General features: G+C 36.8%; 2 protein-coding genes across 2 annotated transcripts; one reads left to right on the plus strand and one right to left on the minus strand.

The window, feature by feature from the left end:
- The first annotated feature begins 9,602 nt into the window (after positions 1–9,602).
- On the plus strand, positions 9,603–11,559 carry LOC103967752 (glucan endo-1,3-beta-D-glucosidase). The gene is made up of 3 exons (XM_009381052.3): positions 9,603–9,948; positions 10,065–11,201; positions 11,296–11,559. The coding sequence occupies exons 1-3, from the start codon at positions 9,888–9,890 to the stop codon at positions 11,325–11,327; spliced, it is 1,230 nt and encodes a 409-aa protein (XP_009379327.2). The 5' UTR covers positions 9,603–9,887; the 3' UTR covers positions 11,328–11,559.
- A 116-nt stretch (positions 11,560–11,675) lies between these two features.
- On the minus strand, positions 11,676–14,964 carry LOC103967751. The gene is made up of 5 exons (XM_048582044.1): positions 14,836–14,964; positions 12,842–12,994; positions 12,672–12,744; positions 12,524–12,589; positions 11,676–11,978 (listed from the first exon to the last, which is right to left on the minus strand). The coding sequence occupies exons 2-5, from the start codon at positions 12,871–12,873 to the stop codon at positions 11,883–11,885; spliced, it is 267 nt and encodes an 88-aa protein (XP_048438001.1). The 5' UTR covers positions 12,874–12,994; positions 14,836–14,964; the 3' UTR covers positions 11,676–11,882.

Consider the following 14,964-nt stretch of genomic DNA (forward strand, 5'->3'; position numbering starts at 1 on the left):
GTTCAAGATGCTACAGTCCAGCATAAGAGAGTTTAAGTGAGTGTCTCGCCTGCGGACAAGGATTGTTTGCCCTTCCACTTTCAGTGCCCTCCTGTGCCCTCCTGTTTTGTGTGGTCACGGTTAAGCTACGTCAACATTTTATATTATTTTTTTATAGAGATAATAAGATAAAAATGAATAGTAATATAAATGTTGATGTGGCTTAACCGTGACCACACAAATAAGAAGGCACGGCACCGAAAATGAAAGGGCAGACAATCATTGTCCTTCCCCTACAAAAATGGCACTACATGACCCTAAAATGTGGTCCATCCAGTAACCCCCACGTGTTAGTCTGATAGAATAAGACCCTTTTATCGTTGTTATTGGTTTTGGGTTTAGATTTTGTGTTTTGTATGTTTGGTTATAGTCATTCCTACATATAAACTGTTGGCATTATACATGAAAAATATAAACCGTCAAATTGTACATCCTATCTAAGAAGAATTAACATAATCGATAATTCACTAATATGTAAATTTTACGTCCTATCTAAAAAAATTAACATAACTAATGACTGAATAACACACGAATTTATAACATGACACTGTAAACGTATGTAATTTAGGACTACATGCACGTGATTTTGAAGAAATTAAATACAGTATTTAAACTATTTATATTATAATATATGAACTGATAATATCTCGTATAGTTGTAACCGCGAAATCTAAATTTTTTTCGGTGATTTTAGTACAAAGTTAAATGGGCTAAGTTTCAGTGTTTTGTTTGTCAGTGCTTTTCTTAGTTTCTTTTGCTGATTAGATTTGATCCACCGACCCTCTGTACACCTCCTTTTCTTATGGTGGGGACGGGTGGGGGGACTCACACACGCCCAAGGGCATATGCTTTCTCACTCCCTTTTCCTTTTGTAATGGTATTTTTTCGGACAATCAACAGTGTTATCCTTCAAAAACCTTGGTTCTACTAAGGTTTTTTTCGTCAATGCATTTTATGTCCCAATCTCCAAATGTCCTAGGGCTGTCCAAATTGTGTTTTTCAATCCCAAACTCTCCATTCAATCTGTTGTGAGGGATGCTAACGGGATTCTCACGAGTGAAATTTTTTATAGATTCTCTGTTATTTTATAGTTTAATATTAATTTTCGTATCAACATTATAAAATATTATGCAAAAAATATAAAGAGACAAAGAGTTTATGAAGATTTCCATTTTTGAGAAATGTTCTTAGTATTTCTCATCTTTTTATATAAGAAATGCTAAAGAGACTCTCAAAAGTGAGATTCTTTATAAACTCTCTGACACCTCATATTTTTTGCACAACTGCCAATATTATAAAATATTATGCAAAAAACATGAGGTTGCAATACTTTTGAAAGAGTCCTTTTTATACAGTAATGTTGGAAAAAAAATGAGAATCTTTTTTATACACTAAGGGGTGAAAGAATAAAATGGTAGTAAACTCGTTATGTATGAAATTCTGACATCTTACTTACAAATAAAGATAATTACTACTTAACCGTAATTATAAGTAAAAGAAAATTGAGATTTAAGATTTAACTGTTGAGATTAATGTAAGAATCTAAAACCATCCATTTTCCTGTCCTTATTGTTTGAGATTTAAGATTGAGGGTTATAATTTGCATGTCCTTGTAGTATGTATAAAGATTGAAAAGCTATGCAGACTTCTTATGGTGCAAGCATCTCAATCCATCCAATTATGTTCATATGGATTCAACAGTTGAGATTATTGTAGTCTCCACAAAACAATATATTGGCTACAATACTTATATGTATTTAATACAATCATCATCTAACGGTCAAATATAATTCTTATGAATATATGTATTTTATACAATTTATCTGACCGTTAAAACGATAATTGTGTTAAATATATGTAAATATTGTGACTAAAATCCGAAGTGAAAATTGATCCTATTCTTAAACCCTATTCAGAATGAGAGGGTTGAAAAATTGTAATTGGAATTAAACAAGATGGGTTCTAACGTATTTTTCTCCTCTGTCTAGAGTCTAGTGCACTAGTACCATGCCATAAATACTAATAAGAAGAAAAGCAAAAATTGACTCCTTACATGCAATGTAAAAATTCTAAAATGCACCAGTGAATGAGTTGTATGTGCGTAAATGTTAAATTTACATGATTAAATTTGAATGACTAAATTTTGACAATCACTAATTTAACGGTTCAAGCACTCGTGCGTCTCATACTGATCTTAGTGAAAACCAACAAGACGTCACCATCTTAGACCATATATATGTTTGGATGGTGGAGTATGCTTCTGCCAGTGTGTAAATAAATACGTAGTAGGAATAAGATCAAAGGAACACTCCTTAAAATCACGTATATTATGCTAAAACAGGGGGAAATCGACGATTAATTGGCTTTTAGCTGCCATGAGATCCTATTGACCGACACTTTTATTTGGCTTTTGAGTTTATTTATCTTTAAAAAATGTCACTAGCTATGTTTTATTGTTACAATTTAATCGTGGAAGCTCCAATTATGCTTTATTGTTACAATTTAATCGTGGAAGCTCCAATTATGCCTTTTAAATCATTGAAAAGGATAACTCTAGGATAAGTTTATTGTCGTTGTGACAACGTTATCAAACAAAATAAAGAAATAATATTCAAGAGAGCAATTATTAATCATGGAATGTGGTGGAGGCAAGCAAAGCAGTGTGTGATTTCTTTGCACTTGGGGGCCTACTGTCTTGGAAGTAATTGTGGGCTCAATTTATTATTTAATGGCCGAGGCATAAATAATTAAGCAAGAGATTTTCCAATAAGGAATTGGAATATCCATTAAACAAGTAAGCAATATTACTAATTAATTAAGGATTAAGGCTAAGCAAATGATGTTTTATCGCAATAACGGAAGTAATTATGCATATGCATCATGGTGCGAAATCAATTTTCATCGATTCCCTCCCCCCTGACAACGAGTAATTTAAATTTTAACCCAAATGACGATGTTTTAGAATATAAGTGAAAGAATTAATGATTCAAGGCTAAAAGCAGTAGTCAGTACACTACATCTTTAATATACGTAAAGGAGCACTAAAAGATATATCTGCTCTTTAATTATGTTATGACACCTGATATACTAGCTCGTGCTGAGTACACGAAAAATCTCTCATTCACTAGCTATATGTGACGGTTTTGTCTGCATCCCTCCTTACTTTAAAATGCCCAAACTCAAACAAAATATAGAGTAGATTATATATGTATCTCTTATCACGTTAGGAAATTTCTTATACATACAAAAGGAGACTAATTCTCGTAATGTGGAGTGCAGAGGTTCTAGTCTCCTATGCCACGTCAAGGATCTAGGTTTGCTTCATTGTCATGCAATCAGAAATAAAAGTGAATTGGCATTTGGCAGAGAGGTGGAAGTAAATTCCCATATTAGCCATAGTGCAAGCACCAAGGTACAATCATTAAGGAAAGTCTAAACACACACGTCAAGTTTGTCCCATTACATCATCTTTCCTTTACTTTTATTCTCAGGTGCATACATTATTAGAAAAGAAAGATTAATTCACAAGATTTTGTAATTTGCCACCGTAATGCTTAAATGATACCAACTAGTATGTACTGTATAGTTGGTGTAATTGTAAGTTGCCACCGTAATGCTTAAATGATATCAACTAGTATATGCTGTATAGTTGGTGCAGCTTACACCACATATTTCACGGTCTTACCAAGAAAACATAGGGAAGTAAGGATGGAAACTGTCTGAATTGGATCAATTTCAACCCAAAATCATAATCAAACTAATTAAAATGTAAGAGTAAACCGTCAATTTCCTCTCTAAACTTTCACCTTCTCCTTTGAACTTTTTAATTGGAAAATCAAGGACTTAAGCTAATTTTTGGCCGATTTTGTAACGACCCGTCCCAAATTCTACAAAACGTTGAGGGTATTTCGGTAATTTCACTTTGCTTGGGAGATATTTTGAAATGTTGCTTTTGATCTTAATACCTTTTTGGTTTTGTCCCTAGCCCAAATCCCTCTTCTTCTTTTTCTCTCTCTCTCTCTCTCTCTCTCTCTCTCTCGTAGACTCTCACTCTAAAACTCTCTCCCAACTATCTTTCTTCTTCTTTGCAAGTAAGGACCGTAGCACCACCCTCGCCAAAACGGCGAGGACCACCACTGTAAGCGTAGGGTAGTCACGAACCATTGCCATGATCTCCTCTCCTGCACTCTTTACCTCATTCTCTCCCTTTTCTTCCTCGGCAAGCACCGAGATGGTGCAATGGCAAACTCCGACGAGTTCTACCTTTTCCGACTAGGCAAGGCTTGAAATATTATCAATTCTTCTTCCTTTTCAACGTCCTGGGTTGTTTTAAAGGTTATAGGCATGTTTTGTGGACGTTTTGTGACAGAAAACTACTCGGGGACACTTTCCCAGTTTTCTGGCTAGAACCCGAGCCTTCCAGGCCAGTTTCCATCCACGACCCAACTCCAAACTGGTACGAACCTCTTCCTCTATCTCTAAGCTTCATTTCCATAGTTTGTACGTTGAAAATGGTGAAGAAATGCGCTCGAACGGAGCTCGGGAAGGGTTGCCCAGTTTCCGAGCAACCCACGACCTGAAACCTGGTCGACCTAACCCGATACCCTTTAAACCAAATCCAAAACCCAACTGTGCAGCCGACTCAACCCAGACCTTTAGGCCATACTACCAAGCCCAAACTTAGGCATGCGGCCCACTAAACCCAATCCAAAAACCTCAGGCATAAACCCAGAAACAAGCCAGAGCCAAAACCCAGATCCAACCAGACCCAATCGAATCCCAATTTCCAGCCAGCTTGTAGGTCGCCCGTGGCCTTGCGCATAGGGGCTCGTGGCCACCTATCTTGGCTGGTGAGTAGAGCACACGCACCTTCGCCGGAGGTACTGTGACGGCGTCGACGACTTTTCAACCAACTTTTCGACTACCCAACTCTGCACGTGGCTGCTCGTGGAGGTGCCCGAGGTCCCCCCTTATGTTTTTCGACGTCCTGAATCCATTTATGACGTCTATTTTCCCAAATTTAATCGTTATAATAAGTTTTAATAATTGGTCCCTTTATGTGCTTAGGTGCATTTGTTAGTGGCATTTCTGTCTTCTCTTGTTTGCACGGTTCTTCGACAACGAAGTAGGGTGAGTGGACCCCTTCCAAAGTGCATGATTTTATTACTAGAAATGCATACATGAAAAGCATGATTTCATGACTATGCTTTATGAAACGTTTATGAGTAAATTGGATTTACGCTTTATGAAATATCATGCTTTATCAGATTTACATTATTTGAAAGATTTATGATTATATACTATGAATATGATTTATGATATGATGTTTGAGCTATTAAGCTTCGATGAGATACATGTTGGAAATATTATATTTATGATTTTCTATGCTTATATATGGCTATGGGCGAATGATATCATTAAATGGCTTCGATCGGGTGATGAAGGGCTTACGAGCGAATGATACTTATATATGGCTTCGGTCGGGTAATGTAGGGTCTACGGGCGAATGATACTTATATATGGCTTCAGTTAGGTGATGAAGGGCCTTCGAGCGAATGAAGATTTATATATGCCTACGGGCGAAAGATGAAGAGCTTCGGGCGAATGAAGATATATATAAATGCCCTTGTGATACTACTAAGCACACTATACGATATATGTTTTATGAAGGTTTTATGGCATGCTAGGGTTTTTGGAAAACCTATTACTAATTATGATATATGAGTTTTCTAAACTGGGAGTTAGTACGTTGAAGAATAATTGTTTTAGTACTACTTATATATATAAACTTGGTCCGCTCATATTTTGTTTTGTGCCCCCTCAGGACTTAGAATCGAGGCGTACAACCTCGGCGTCAAGGCACTCTCGCAGCATATCTTCGAGTCTTCTCGATGTAGGACCCATTTCTTTGTTCGTACATTTTTATAATATTCCTTCTTCAATGTTCTGATTTTGTTGTATGCTCTGAACATGTTCCACAATTGCATATTCATTATAATTAAATTTACGAGTTTTATTTATGTTCATTCTTTCTTCATAGTTCTCATGCATGTAAGTATGGCTTCGTCACCTTCGGATGTCGCCCAGCACGTGCCTACCCTGATGTTTGGAGGATATTGGGGTCGGGCATGTTAGATTTTCCCCTACCGTTAGTTTTCTATAAATTTCATTCAAATTAACATTAACTCTTATCATGTGCACACCACGTGACTCTCATTTGAAGACAACAAATGTCACTCGCTAGACCTTCAGACACAACAATGATAGAATCAAACATATTTGCATAGGTCGACATTTTAGAAATTTAGAGTTTTCAATTATTTTAAAGAACGAAGCGACCGAACTACCTTCATATGCTGTGCACATGTTTCCATTTAATAGAAATTTGGATGGAATGAATGAAAAACGAATAACATAGGGAAAATTAGCCAAAAAAAATTAGTTTAAATCCTTAATTTTCAAATTGAAACATTTAGGAGGAAAATCGAAAGTTAAAAAGTGAAAATTCAAGGAAAAGAATCGCAGTTTATTCTTAAATTGTAACAATTTAATTGTGACTAAATTACTAAACAAACCAAACTAATGTTGAACGATTTGATTTGGGCCTAAACTCAAATTGTTTCTTCCTTTTCATTTTTTAAACTTTATAGCACTACAACAATAAAAAAAAAATCAGCAATTTTCTACATGGAAAATTTCTATGGTACATCAAAAGCATCCTAAAAAATTCAATATACCATCCCATCAAACTTGAAAGTGTAGTAACTAAGATAGTTACAAGTCAAAGATCTTTGACGCTCTGTCAACCTTCAAATTCAACATCCTTGTCTAGTTATTACTTATTAGCTAATAAAAAGACCAACACGTGTAAAATAAAATCGTTTAAAAACCAATATGTAAGTGTGATCAATCCGGTTCAATTTCGGTCGGTTTACAAAAGTTAAAAACCTTAACCATATGAATCGGGCCCCCATGATTAGGATCGGCCGGTTTAGGACATAAAAAGGGAAAGAGGCCCAACAACCCAGTTCATTTGAAAACCAAGCTTAAGCTAAAATTGGAATTCAAAACCAAGTTAGCTATCACGCGAGCTGTTCTAACATTAAAACAGTTTAGCAATAAGTTATGTCGTGACTGAGTCGCTACACGAAGCTTGAGGGTTTCAAGTCCATTTCAACCGACAAAATTGAACCGTAACGAACCTTAAGGGCCAATATAAAATTGGGATGATTGGATCAAATCGAGTGGTTGCAGGCCATTTTCATTTTTACAAGTCTAATATGGCCCAACCCTTCGAATCTCTCTCTCTCTCTCTCTCTCTCTCTCTCTCTGTTTAGCAAAAATAAAAATAAAAACATATATTCTCTCCTCTGTCTCTGTTGTCTGATATTTGCTTGGCCTCCAAGTTGCCAGATCATTTTCCAGCAAAGACCACATCGGTGCCGATGTCATATCCTCGAGGAAGCCAAACTCCAAGCCGAGAAAGTAGACACCAATGATTTAAATTCATCTGAGGACCTTGGTGAATAAACCGTTGAATCAACCAACGGTTAAATTCAAACCTTTTTTTAATTTTAATTTATAAATTCATTAAATTCAACGGTTGAGATCAAATCTAACGGTAAAAAAAAAAAAATTTGATGTTCCAAAATTAAATTTAATGGCTAAAACAATTAAAAAAAATTATTTAAATTGAAATTCACCCAAAACCACTATAAATAACTATGTATTTGTTCAAACATCCACACAAAATGCATTTTCCTCATACAATTCTTCTTTTTTTTCTTTCTACCCACTTCCAAAACTATTTCTTCCCATTTCCAAAATTTTCAAGATGGCAAGAAATCATATTGGAGGACCTAATTGGTCGAATGATGAAAATGTTGCTTTGCTTGGCATAAGTTTCTACTAGGGAAGATGGTGTCATTGGTGCAAATCAAAATAAAAAGGTCTTGTAGGCTAAAATTGCCGAGAAGTTCAATTCCAACTGCAACACCTACCAAAGGGAAACCACTGGTAGAAAATCATCAACAAAATGTGCACTTTTTGGAATGGAAGCTTAGAGAGAGCCATGGTTGACATGTATAGTGGAAGGAGTGCCCAAGAAGTGGTGAGTGTCTCCCTTCATACTTTGTGGAATGTAAAATTCGATTGGTGTCAAGCTTTGTTTCGAAGTTGAAAATTTGTTTGAAGGTTGAGGGGAGACCAAGGAAGAAATTGTTTGAATGCGCTTACTCTTTAATAAACAATAGAAAAAGGAAAATGCAAGAGATTGTTTATAGCAGGAAAATTTCGATTTTGATGTAATGAGGGAGGACCTCCACAAATACACTCCAAATAGAAAGAAGTTCTTCCGTAATAAGCAAAACGAAATCTTATGAAGGAATGCCGCAAGGAATATCTTTGAGGATGATGATACATCTCATGTCTACAAGTCCACCACGAAAGCCACCACCAAGTCAAGAACCAAATCAGCCAAATGATGATAAATATTATTATGATTAGTAATTGTAGTAATTTTTATGTAGTGTTTTAATTATCGTTTATTAATCTTTATTTAGTGTTTTAATTATCTCTTACTAGCATTTGTCTACACACTTTGTGTGTATGAACACATTTTTTTAGAAAACAAGAAAGAGAGAAGGAGAGAGAGAGAGAACGTTGGGGGGGGGGAGTGGGAGGTTTTTGTTTTTGAATTTTTGTTTTTGTTTTTTTTTTTAATATTTGAGGTATTTTAACATCATCTGTAGGTAAGGTTTCAATAAAAAACAGTAAAATTTGGACCTATAAAATTACATTATTGCCTATCATTTTTTTTTAATGTGATAAAAGACTAAGTAGTATTTTCACCCTCTTTTGGGGTTTCATTACTTAATACAAATATTAGTAATTGTTGTAATATTGAAGCATATTTAATGATTTTGTATTCTTTATCAGAATTTAAACATGTTTAGGTTAAAATGTTCCTAAAAATAAATTAGGATAATCCACATAATTTAAAAAAAAAAAATAAAGTTTCCGAAAAAAAAAATTAAGCTAAATCCAATTCTTCATTGGTTTCGGGCTAAATTTTTAAGCTAAAATCATTGAAGAAGAAAAATTATTTTTGGGTTAAAACTTAAATTTTTTTGGACAAAAAATTTAGGTTTTAGCCTCAACTATTGAAGTTGGTCTTAGAAGAGATAAGGACAAGGGTAAGGACTATTATTATTCACATTACCTAAAATGTTAAGCCAACACTCAAGCAAATAAAGTCTTCCCTAATCAACCAATTTGCCCTTCACTTATTGTTTTGGCAAAATAAGGATTTGGAAAGTGCAAACAAATATATAAAATTATAGTAAAAATGAATATTGAGTTGTGACGAAGAAATGAAAAAATGGTGGATATTTATAGAATAACAATATATAGAAAAATTCCAAATTAAATTTTTTATTTATTGTTGGATTAATCATGATCATGGATTTTCAAATTGATGTGGATTGGACGCACCAACAAATGTAGCCATATCTCCCATGGTGCTCTAGAGTATCTATATTCCGAGATAAAACATGTAAAATTGCAGAGGGTAGATCTGCATAGAGCTGACAAGGACAACTCTGTTGGCTGGGTCTTGGACTCTTGAGTCTTGACCATGCCAATACGTCCCTCCTTCCAACTTCCCTAGGCAAATGTATTGGATGCTCTGCTTCGATGGCTTCTTGCCAAATTTTCGTTGCTTTTTGTACTCTTTACCGGCATCTTCGTCTTTTCACTAGAAAGCACCTTTTTTGCTTTGTTTTTCGTACTATTACCTCCACTCCAAGACGTAAAACCAGAGAGAGGGTTGATCCTCTGCATCTGCAACAATGTTGAAAAAGATGGTGTTCTTCTTTCATCTTCTGTTTCTCCCTTCGTTTTTTGTTTCTGGTAAGCGGAAGCTTCAAAAACTTCAAAAAATCTCTCATTGTGTTATTTAATTCTTGGTTTTTGTTTTTTATTTTTTATTTTTCTGAAAAAACTCTGGGTTTTTGTTTTCTGTGCAGGTGAAAGGCAAGACTCCATTGTTTCTGTAAAATCTGGAGATCTCAGCGAGGTCGCAAGCAGCATTTTGAAGGCAGAAACTTGGCTTAAAACCCGCGTCCTCGCTCACTACCCTTCCATCCCCATCACCGCCATTGTCGTCGGGGCCGGCCGCGGCCCTCTTCTCTGCCGGAAACAGCAAGAAAACACTCTCGCTCTGGTCCTCCCAGCCCTCAAGAACTTGCACCACTCCCTCACACGGTGGGGTCTCCAGGAGCACATCAAACTCTCGGCCACCTTCGCTCCTTCTTGTTTCGACAGAAGCTCCGATATCTTTGGGAAATTTGTGAGGCCTGTCCTAGATTTTATCAAGGGAGCATCTCCAACTGTCTCTCCAACGTTGGTGTCTTCTCACTCTGAAAGCCTTGAAGATTTGATCGGCGTTAGCTTTAACTCCGACGATGTTCCTGTCGTTCTCGACAACCCAGGAGAGAGAAAACCCAGCGGCAGAAAGCTCTATGCCGACCCCTTTCCGGCGAGACCGACTCCGTTGCCTGAAATCTCGGAAACCCCACTTCACTCTTCTGTTGGTGTATCAGTTCCCGCCAATGTGGCTAAAAACCCTCATCCTCCACAGCCCCAAACTGCCTCTCCCCCACTCCAAGTGCCTTCCCCACAACCCCGAACTGCCTTTACTTCGCCGCCACTAATGCTCTCCCCGGAGGCACAAACAGCCTCTCCACCACCACCGCAAATAGCCTCTCCACCAGATATGTATTTCTCCTCAGTGCCAGAAAACCCTCCTTTTGTTGATGAATCCCCTCCTTCTCCGCCTTCCCCTGCCACATTTCCACCCTGCCGCAATCCGATTCCGACACATGTGTGGCCTCCTGCCCCTGCCCCTCAGATGGCGGTGCACAAGCTGTGGTGTGTGGCCAAGCCTACCGTTCCTTCAGACACTCTGCAGGTGGCAATGGACTATGCCTGCGGAGACGGCGATGCTGACTGCAAGGAGATCATGCCGGATGGCAACTGCTACAACCCTGATTCTGTTGTGGCACATGCTTCCTATGCCTTCAACAGCTACTGGCAGAAGAACAAGAGGACCGGAGGGACTTGCAACTTCGATGGCACTGCAATGCTGATCAACAATGATCCAAGTAAAAAAGTCGTTTAGTTTTCGAATTTTGATTAGTTTGCCAATGTTCCTCTTCTGCAAGATTGTTGATATGGAGTTTTGTTTTCCGATTGCAGGTTATCTTCAATGTCGTTTCGTTCTTACTTGAATGCGTTCGGAGCAGAAACTGAGACTGGTGGCTGTTGTTCTATGATGAGGATTTGAATTTTTGGGAAATCATGTTCCGAGGTGACCCTGTAATTTTGCAGCTGTTAGTTTTATTCTAAGTAGTTACATGTGGTTTCTTTTGATATGTACGCCTCCTCTTGCAAGTGCGAGGAAACTAATGTGTTATTGCCAAATTCCGAAAGACGAGCTAATTAGGAAAGAAATCTTGCGTATTTCGAACGTGTTGTTGCCAAGTTCCTCCTCTTGCTTGATTTCTGTTGTTCGAATTTGTTTGGAGTGACTTATTTCTCACGAAAATTTTGAAATTTTCGTGTATGGGATGTGCATCTGTATGTTGGACGGTTGGATTTTGAAATTTCTTCAAATCTGGATGTTCAAACACCGGTGCACCCCATCACTTCTTTCATCTTGTATAAGCCAAGTGCAAATCTTTACATGATCAAACATTGATCGAAGCTTGGCTTAAGCAGTAAAAGGGGTGCAACATTCAAAACTATATGTACAGTCATTCGACAATGAGAAACAGAACTTGAAGTCATCGGCATTCCTCATCGTTAGTTGTGTCGGCTACGGCTAACGCTGTGGAACTTCCAATTTCACCATCATCTGAAACTTTACCACCATCTCCATTCTGCAAAAGCGCACACAAATCAGACAAACCAAAAGTAGAAAAGAACTATACAATTAAAGTAACAGCCAGGATTGAAAAAAAGTGTCCACTCACTTAAGGAAAGGTAATCAATGGAAAAGATTAACGTGAACCTTACATGCTGACTGAAACAAACTACTGGTCTAAATGCCAAAAAACAAAACTCCGGGTTCTTTTCTCACCAACCATGTATAGTCATGGACTGAATTTTACCAAAGTTTAATTATACGCATCAAAAGTTGCTGCTAGTCAGATACATCAGACTTTTTCTTTCCTATATCAGTTATTTCTCACTCCAAAGTGTGATCACTCTCCAGACGGCAATGTGTAACCAGAGGCTATCGCCATGGTTAATTCACGGAATAGGCACATGATAGCCCTTCCTTTTATTGGTTCCTTGGTTATGAAAATATAAAATATAATTATACAAACAATTCAGAAAACCTAAAATGGTTGGTCCAGATTCCAGAACTACGCAACCCATGTAAGCAGAAGCATACGACGAGAGAACTACGAAAGAATTGTACCTTTTTCACTTTACCATGAGCTGACATAATCTCATAAAACTTACGCATCAGCATTTCCTCTTCTACCTGCAGATTGAACAGCACACTAAATTAGAACCATCTAGAATCTGCAGATTGTACATCATAATTTCCTATAAGAACAAACAACCTTCAGTTGATGCAATTCCTCAGACATTGATATTTTGGCTTCCATGAGGAGCTCGTTTTGCTTCTCCAAATGCCTATACACAAAAAATAAACCAAAATGAACTTACAAAAAACAAAAGATAACGTATCAAAATTAAATTTCATACAAAGAAAATTGGTAGAAATTCTTACTTCAATATCTCTCCTGTGTATCTAGGGTCCATGTTAATAATCTGAAATCCTAGTTGATGATGTGAGCTTAGGACAAAGATTACGACTTTAGGATCCTTTGGGTACGTTTGTCTAGTGTTATGTTGGACTGGGTCAAGGCATTTCCGCTCTGTCCTGCAAATATCAATTAAGCAAAGAAAAGAGAATCAGAGACGGATTCAAACTGAATTCAAGCATAAAATCCAGCAGTAACACAAAATAAAAAACTATAACACCATTTCACAAGCTGACAGTGGCTAAAGAATTATAATGAATTTACAACCCAAATCTACACAATAAGCCAAATGTCTACCACAAAAGAGCTAACACTAGGGTTCACGGTCAAATCATCACTGAGAAACAAAGAGTTTCTATTAGTCAACAAAAAACAAAGATTTTCTGTTACTGTCGAATCAATTAATTGGAGAAACCAAGTAGGAGCGGAGCCAGCCTGCGGTACAGAAAGATGCAAAACAAAATAATGAAAGAAAAGAAACCAAACAATACTGTTCACCAATATGAAAGTCTGTTCAATACCTATAGTGATTTAAGATTCAAATTCTGAAGCTGTGAGAAACAGAAGAAGATATAATGCCAGAGTGCATTCAAAATCTATACAAAAATTTTCTAGCCATCTGATTCGTGTATCAGCATATGTATTTTGATTTCAACTGAAAATTTAACACGACCATACAACTTACATGCTCCAACTATTTTAGTAACAAAACTAGGAAATTCCTAATTCTTACTGCTAAGGTATGCTTCCATACATTTATGGTTCCCTATTCTGACTTACCATGAAGAATTATGAGCCGCTAAGGTCACCTTGATGGTAGAAGATGTAGAAATTCATGAGCTACCGGAATATAAGCAGGAGGGGTTTGTTTAACAAGATAAAAATCAATCTTTTTTTCTTTTCTTTTTTTGTCAAATACGAGAAAGTCTGAGCTGATTGATTGACACGGGAGCGAACAGAAAGTCAAGATCCAAAAACATGAACAAACCTACCAATCCGCCATTAAAAGCTATGAAATTGAGGAAAAACTTACAGTGGAGAAAACCTAATTCGAGAATGAGATTGCATGAGGGGAAGAGATTGAATTACAGCGGTCTGGAAGCTTTCAGAACAAGCAGAGATGAGAAAGAAGAGCAACATTGAAAAGTTTTTAGGGTTTTCATTTTTATTTATTAGAAGTTGACGAATAAAACAAATTGTTAAATGGATAGCCACGAGTAACACCTATAATCAGTAATCACCCGTTTATATTTTACGGGAAACAGTTTTACTCATAATCATGTATTTGTTTAAATAATTATCTATAACTGTAACCATCAAGTTTGAATGGGCAAATAACCACGGGTACCACTGCCGGCGAGTACTTCCCACCCTAGGCTAGAGGAAATACAGCCTCTACTTGAAGATGAGGAGTTCGACTTGGAAAATTTTAGATCCATATTTAGCAGGAGAATATGGCTCATAACATAGTTAAGCTCAAGGGATTGTAACAAAAAGACCCTTATTACAATTTTACACCTTTTTTAATATTCTGTTTAAATCCGAATTTAAACTCGATTCTCAGAACCAATTCATCAAATCAAACATTACACTTTCAAGCGCAACCACAAGTTTACAGTTCATATCAAATTTCCTTCTGCAAGATTTCAGTTCGTATCCAAAGTTTCATAATTCAAACACGAAAATAATTAAGGTATCTGCCATATGAGCTTTCGTCCTAAAACAACCTGGGATTATCAAAGTTATCAAATTGCATACGTTGATAGAGAAAACAATGAAAACTTAGCACAATTTTCAAGGTTTTATCTAAACCCTAAACCGTCAAGAAACAGGCACGATATCAAAATTTGCACCGAAAATTTAAAACAAAACAAAAATGAAAATCAGAATTTACGCAACGAAAAAATGATAAAAATTAATCACAGAAGAATGGAAAATTTTCATGAATCCTGAAACTCACCATCGGATGGCGACAATGCAACTCGACGGCGGCTCAAGAGTGTTGACGAAACCGCGGGAAGGCCTTCAACTGCGTTTATCAGAGGGAACGCTTGAGGGTGGAGATTGGGCTTACAAAATACTGAAATAG

The sequence above is a fragment of a genome, unplaced genomic scaffold, assembly GCF_019419815.1.
Source record: "Pyrus x bretschneideri cultivar Hongxiangsu unplaced genomic scaffold, Pyrus_bretschneideri_v1 Contig18, whole genome shotgun sequence".
In the NCBI taxonomy this organism is placed as follows: Eukaryota; Viridiplantae; Streptophyta; class Magnoliopsida; order Rosales; family Rosaceae; genus Pyrus; species Pyrus x bretschneideri.

What these genes read in the sequence shown, in the direction of transcription:
- LOC103967751 (XM_048582044.1), bottom strand. Translation starts at nt 12,873, where the DNA reads ATGGACCCTAGATACACAGGAGAGATATTGAA. An exon ending in AGGAATTGCATCAACTGAAG is followed by an intron (nt 12,590 to 12,671) that starts GTTGTTTGTTCT and finishes TTCAATCTGCAG; the next exon opens with GTAGAAGAGGAAATGCTGAT. An exon ending in CTCATGGTAAAGTGAAAAAG is followed by an intron (nt 11,979 to 12,523) that starts GTACAATTCTTT and finishes GCGCTTTTGCAG; the next exon opens with AATGGAGATGGTGGTAAAGT.
- LOC103967752 (XM_009381052.3), top strand. Translation starts at nt 9,888, where the DNA reads ATGTTGAAAAAGATGGTGTTCTTCTTTCATCTTCTGTTTCTCCCTTCG. An exon ending in CCCTTCGTTTTTTGTTTCTG is followed by an intron (nt 9,949 to 10,064) that starts GTAAGCGGAAGC and finishes TTTTCTGTGCAG; the next exon opens with GTGAAAGGCAAGACTCCATT. An exon ending in GCTGATCAACAATGATCCAA is followed by an intron (nt 11,202 to 11,295) that starts GTAAAAAAGTCG and finishes TTCCGATTGCAG; the next exon opens with GTTATCTTCAATGTCGTTTC.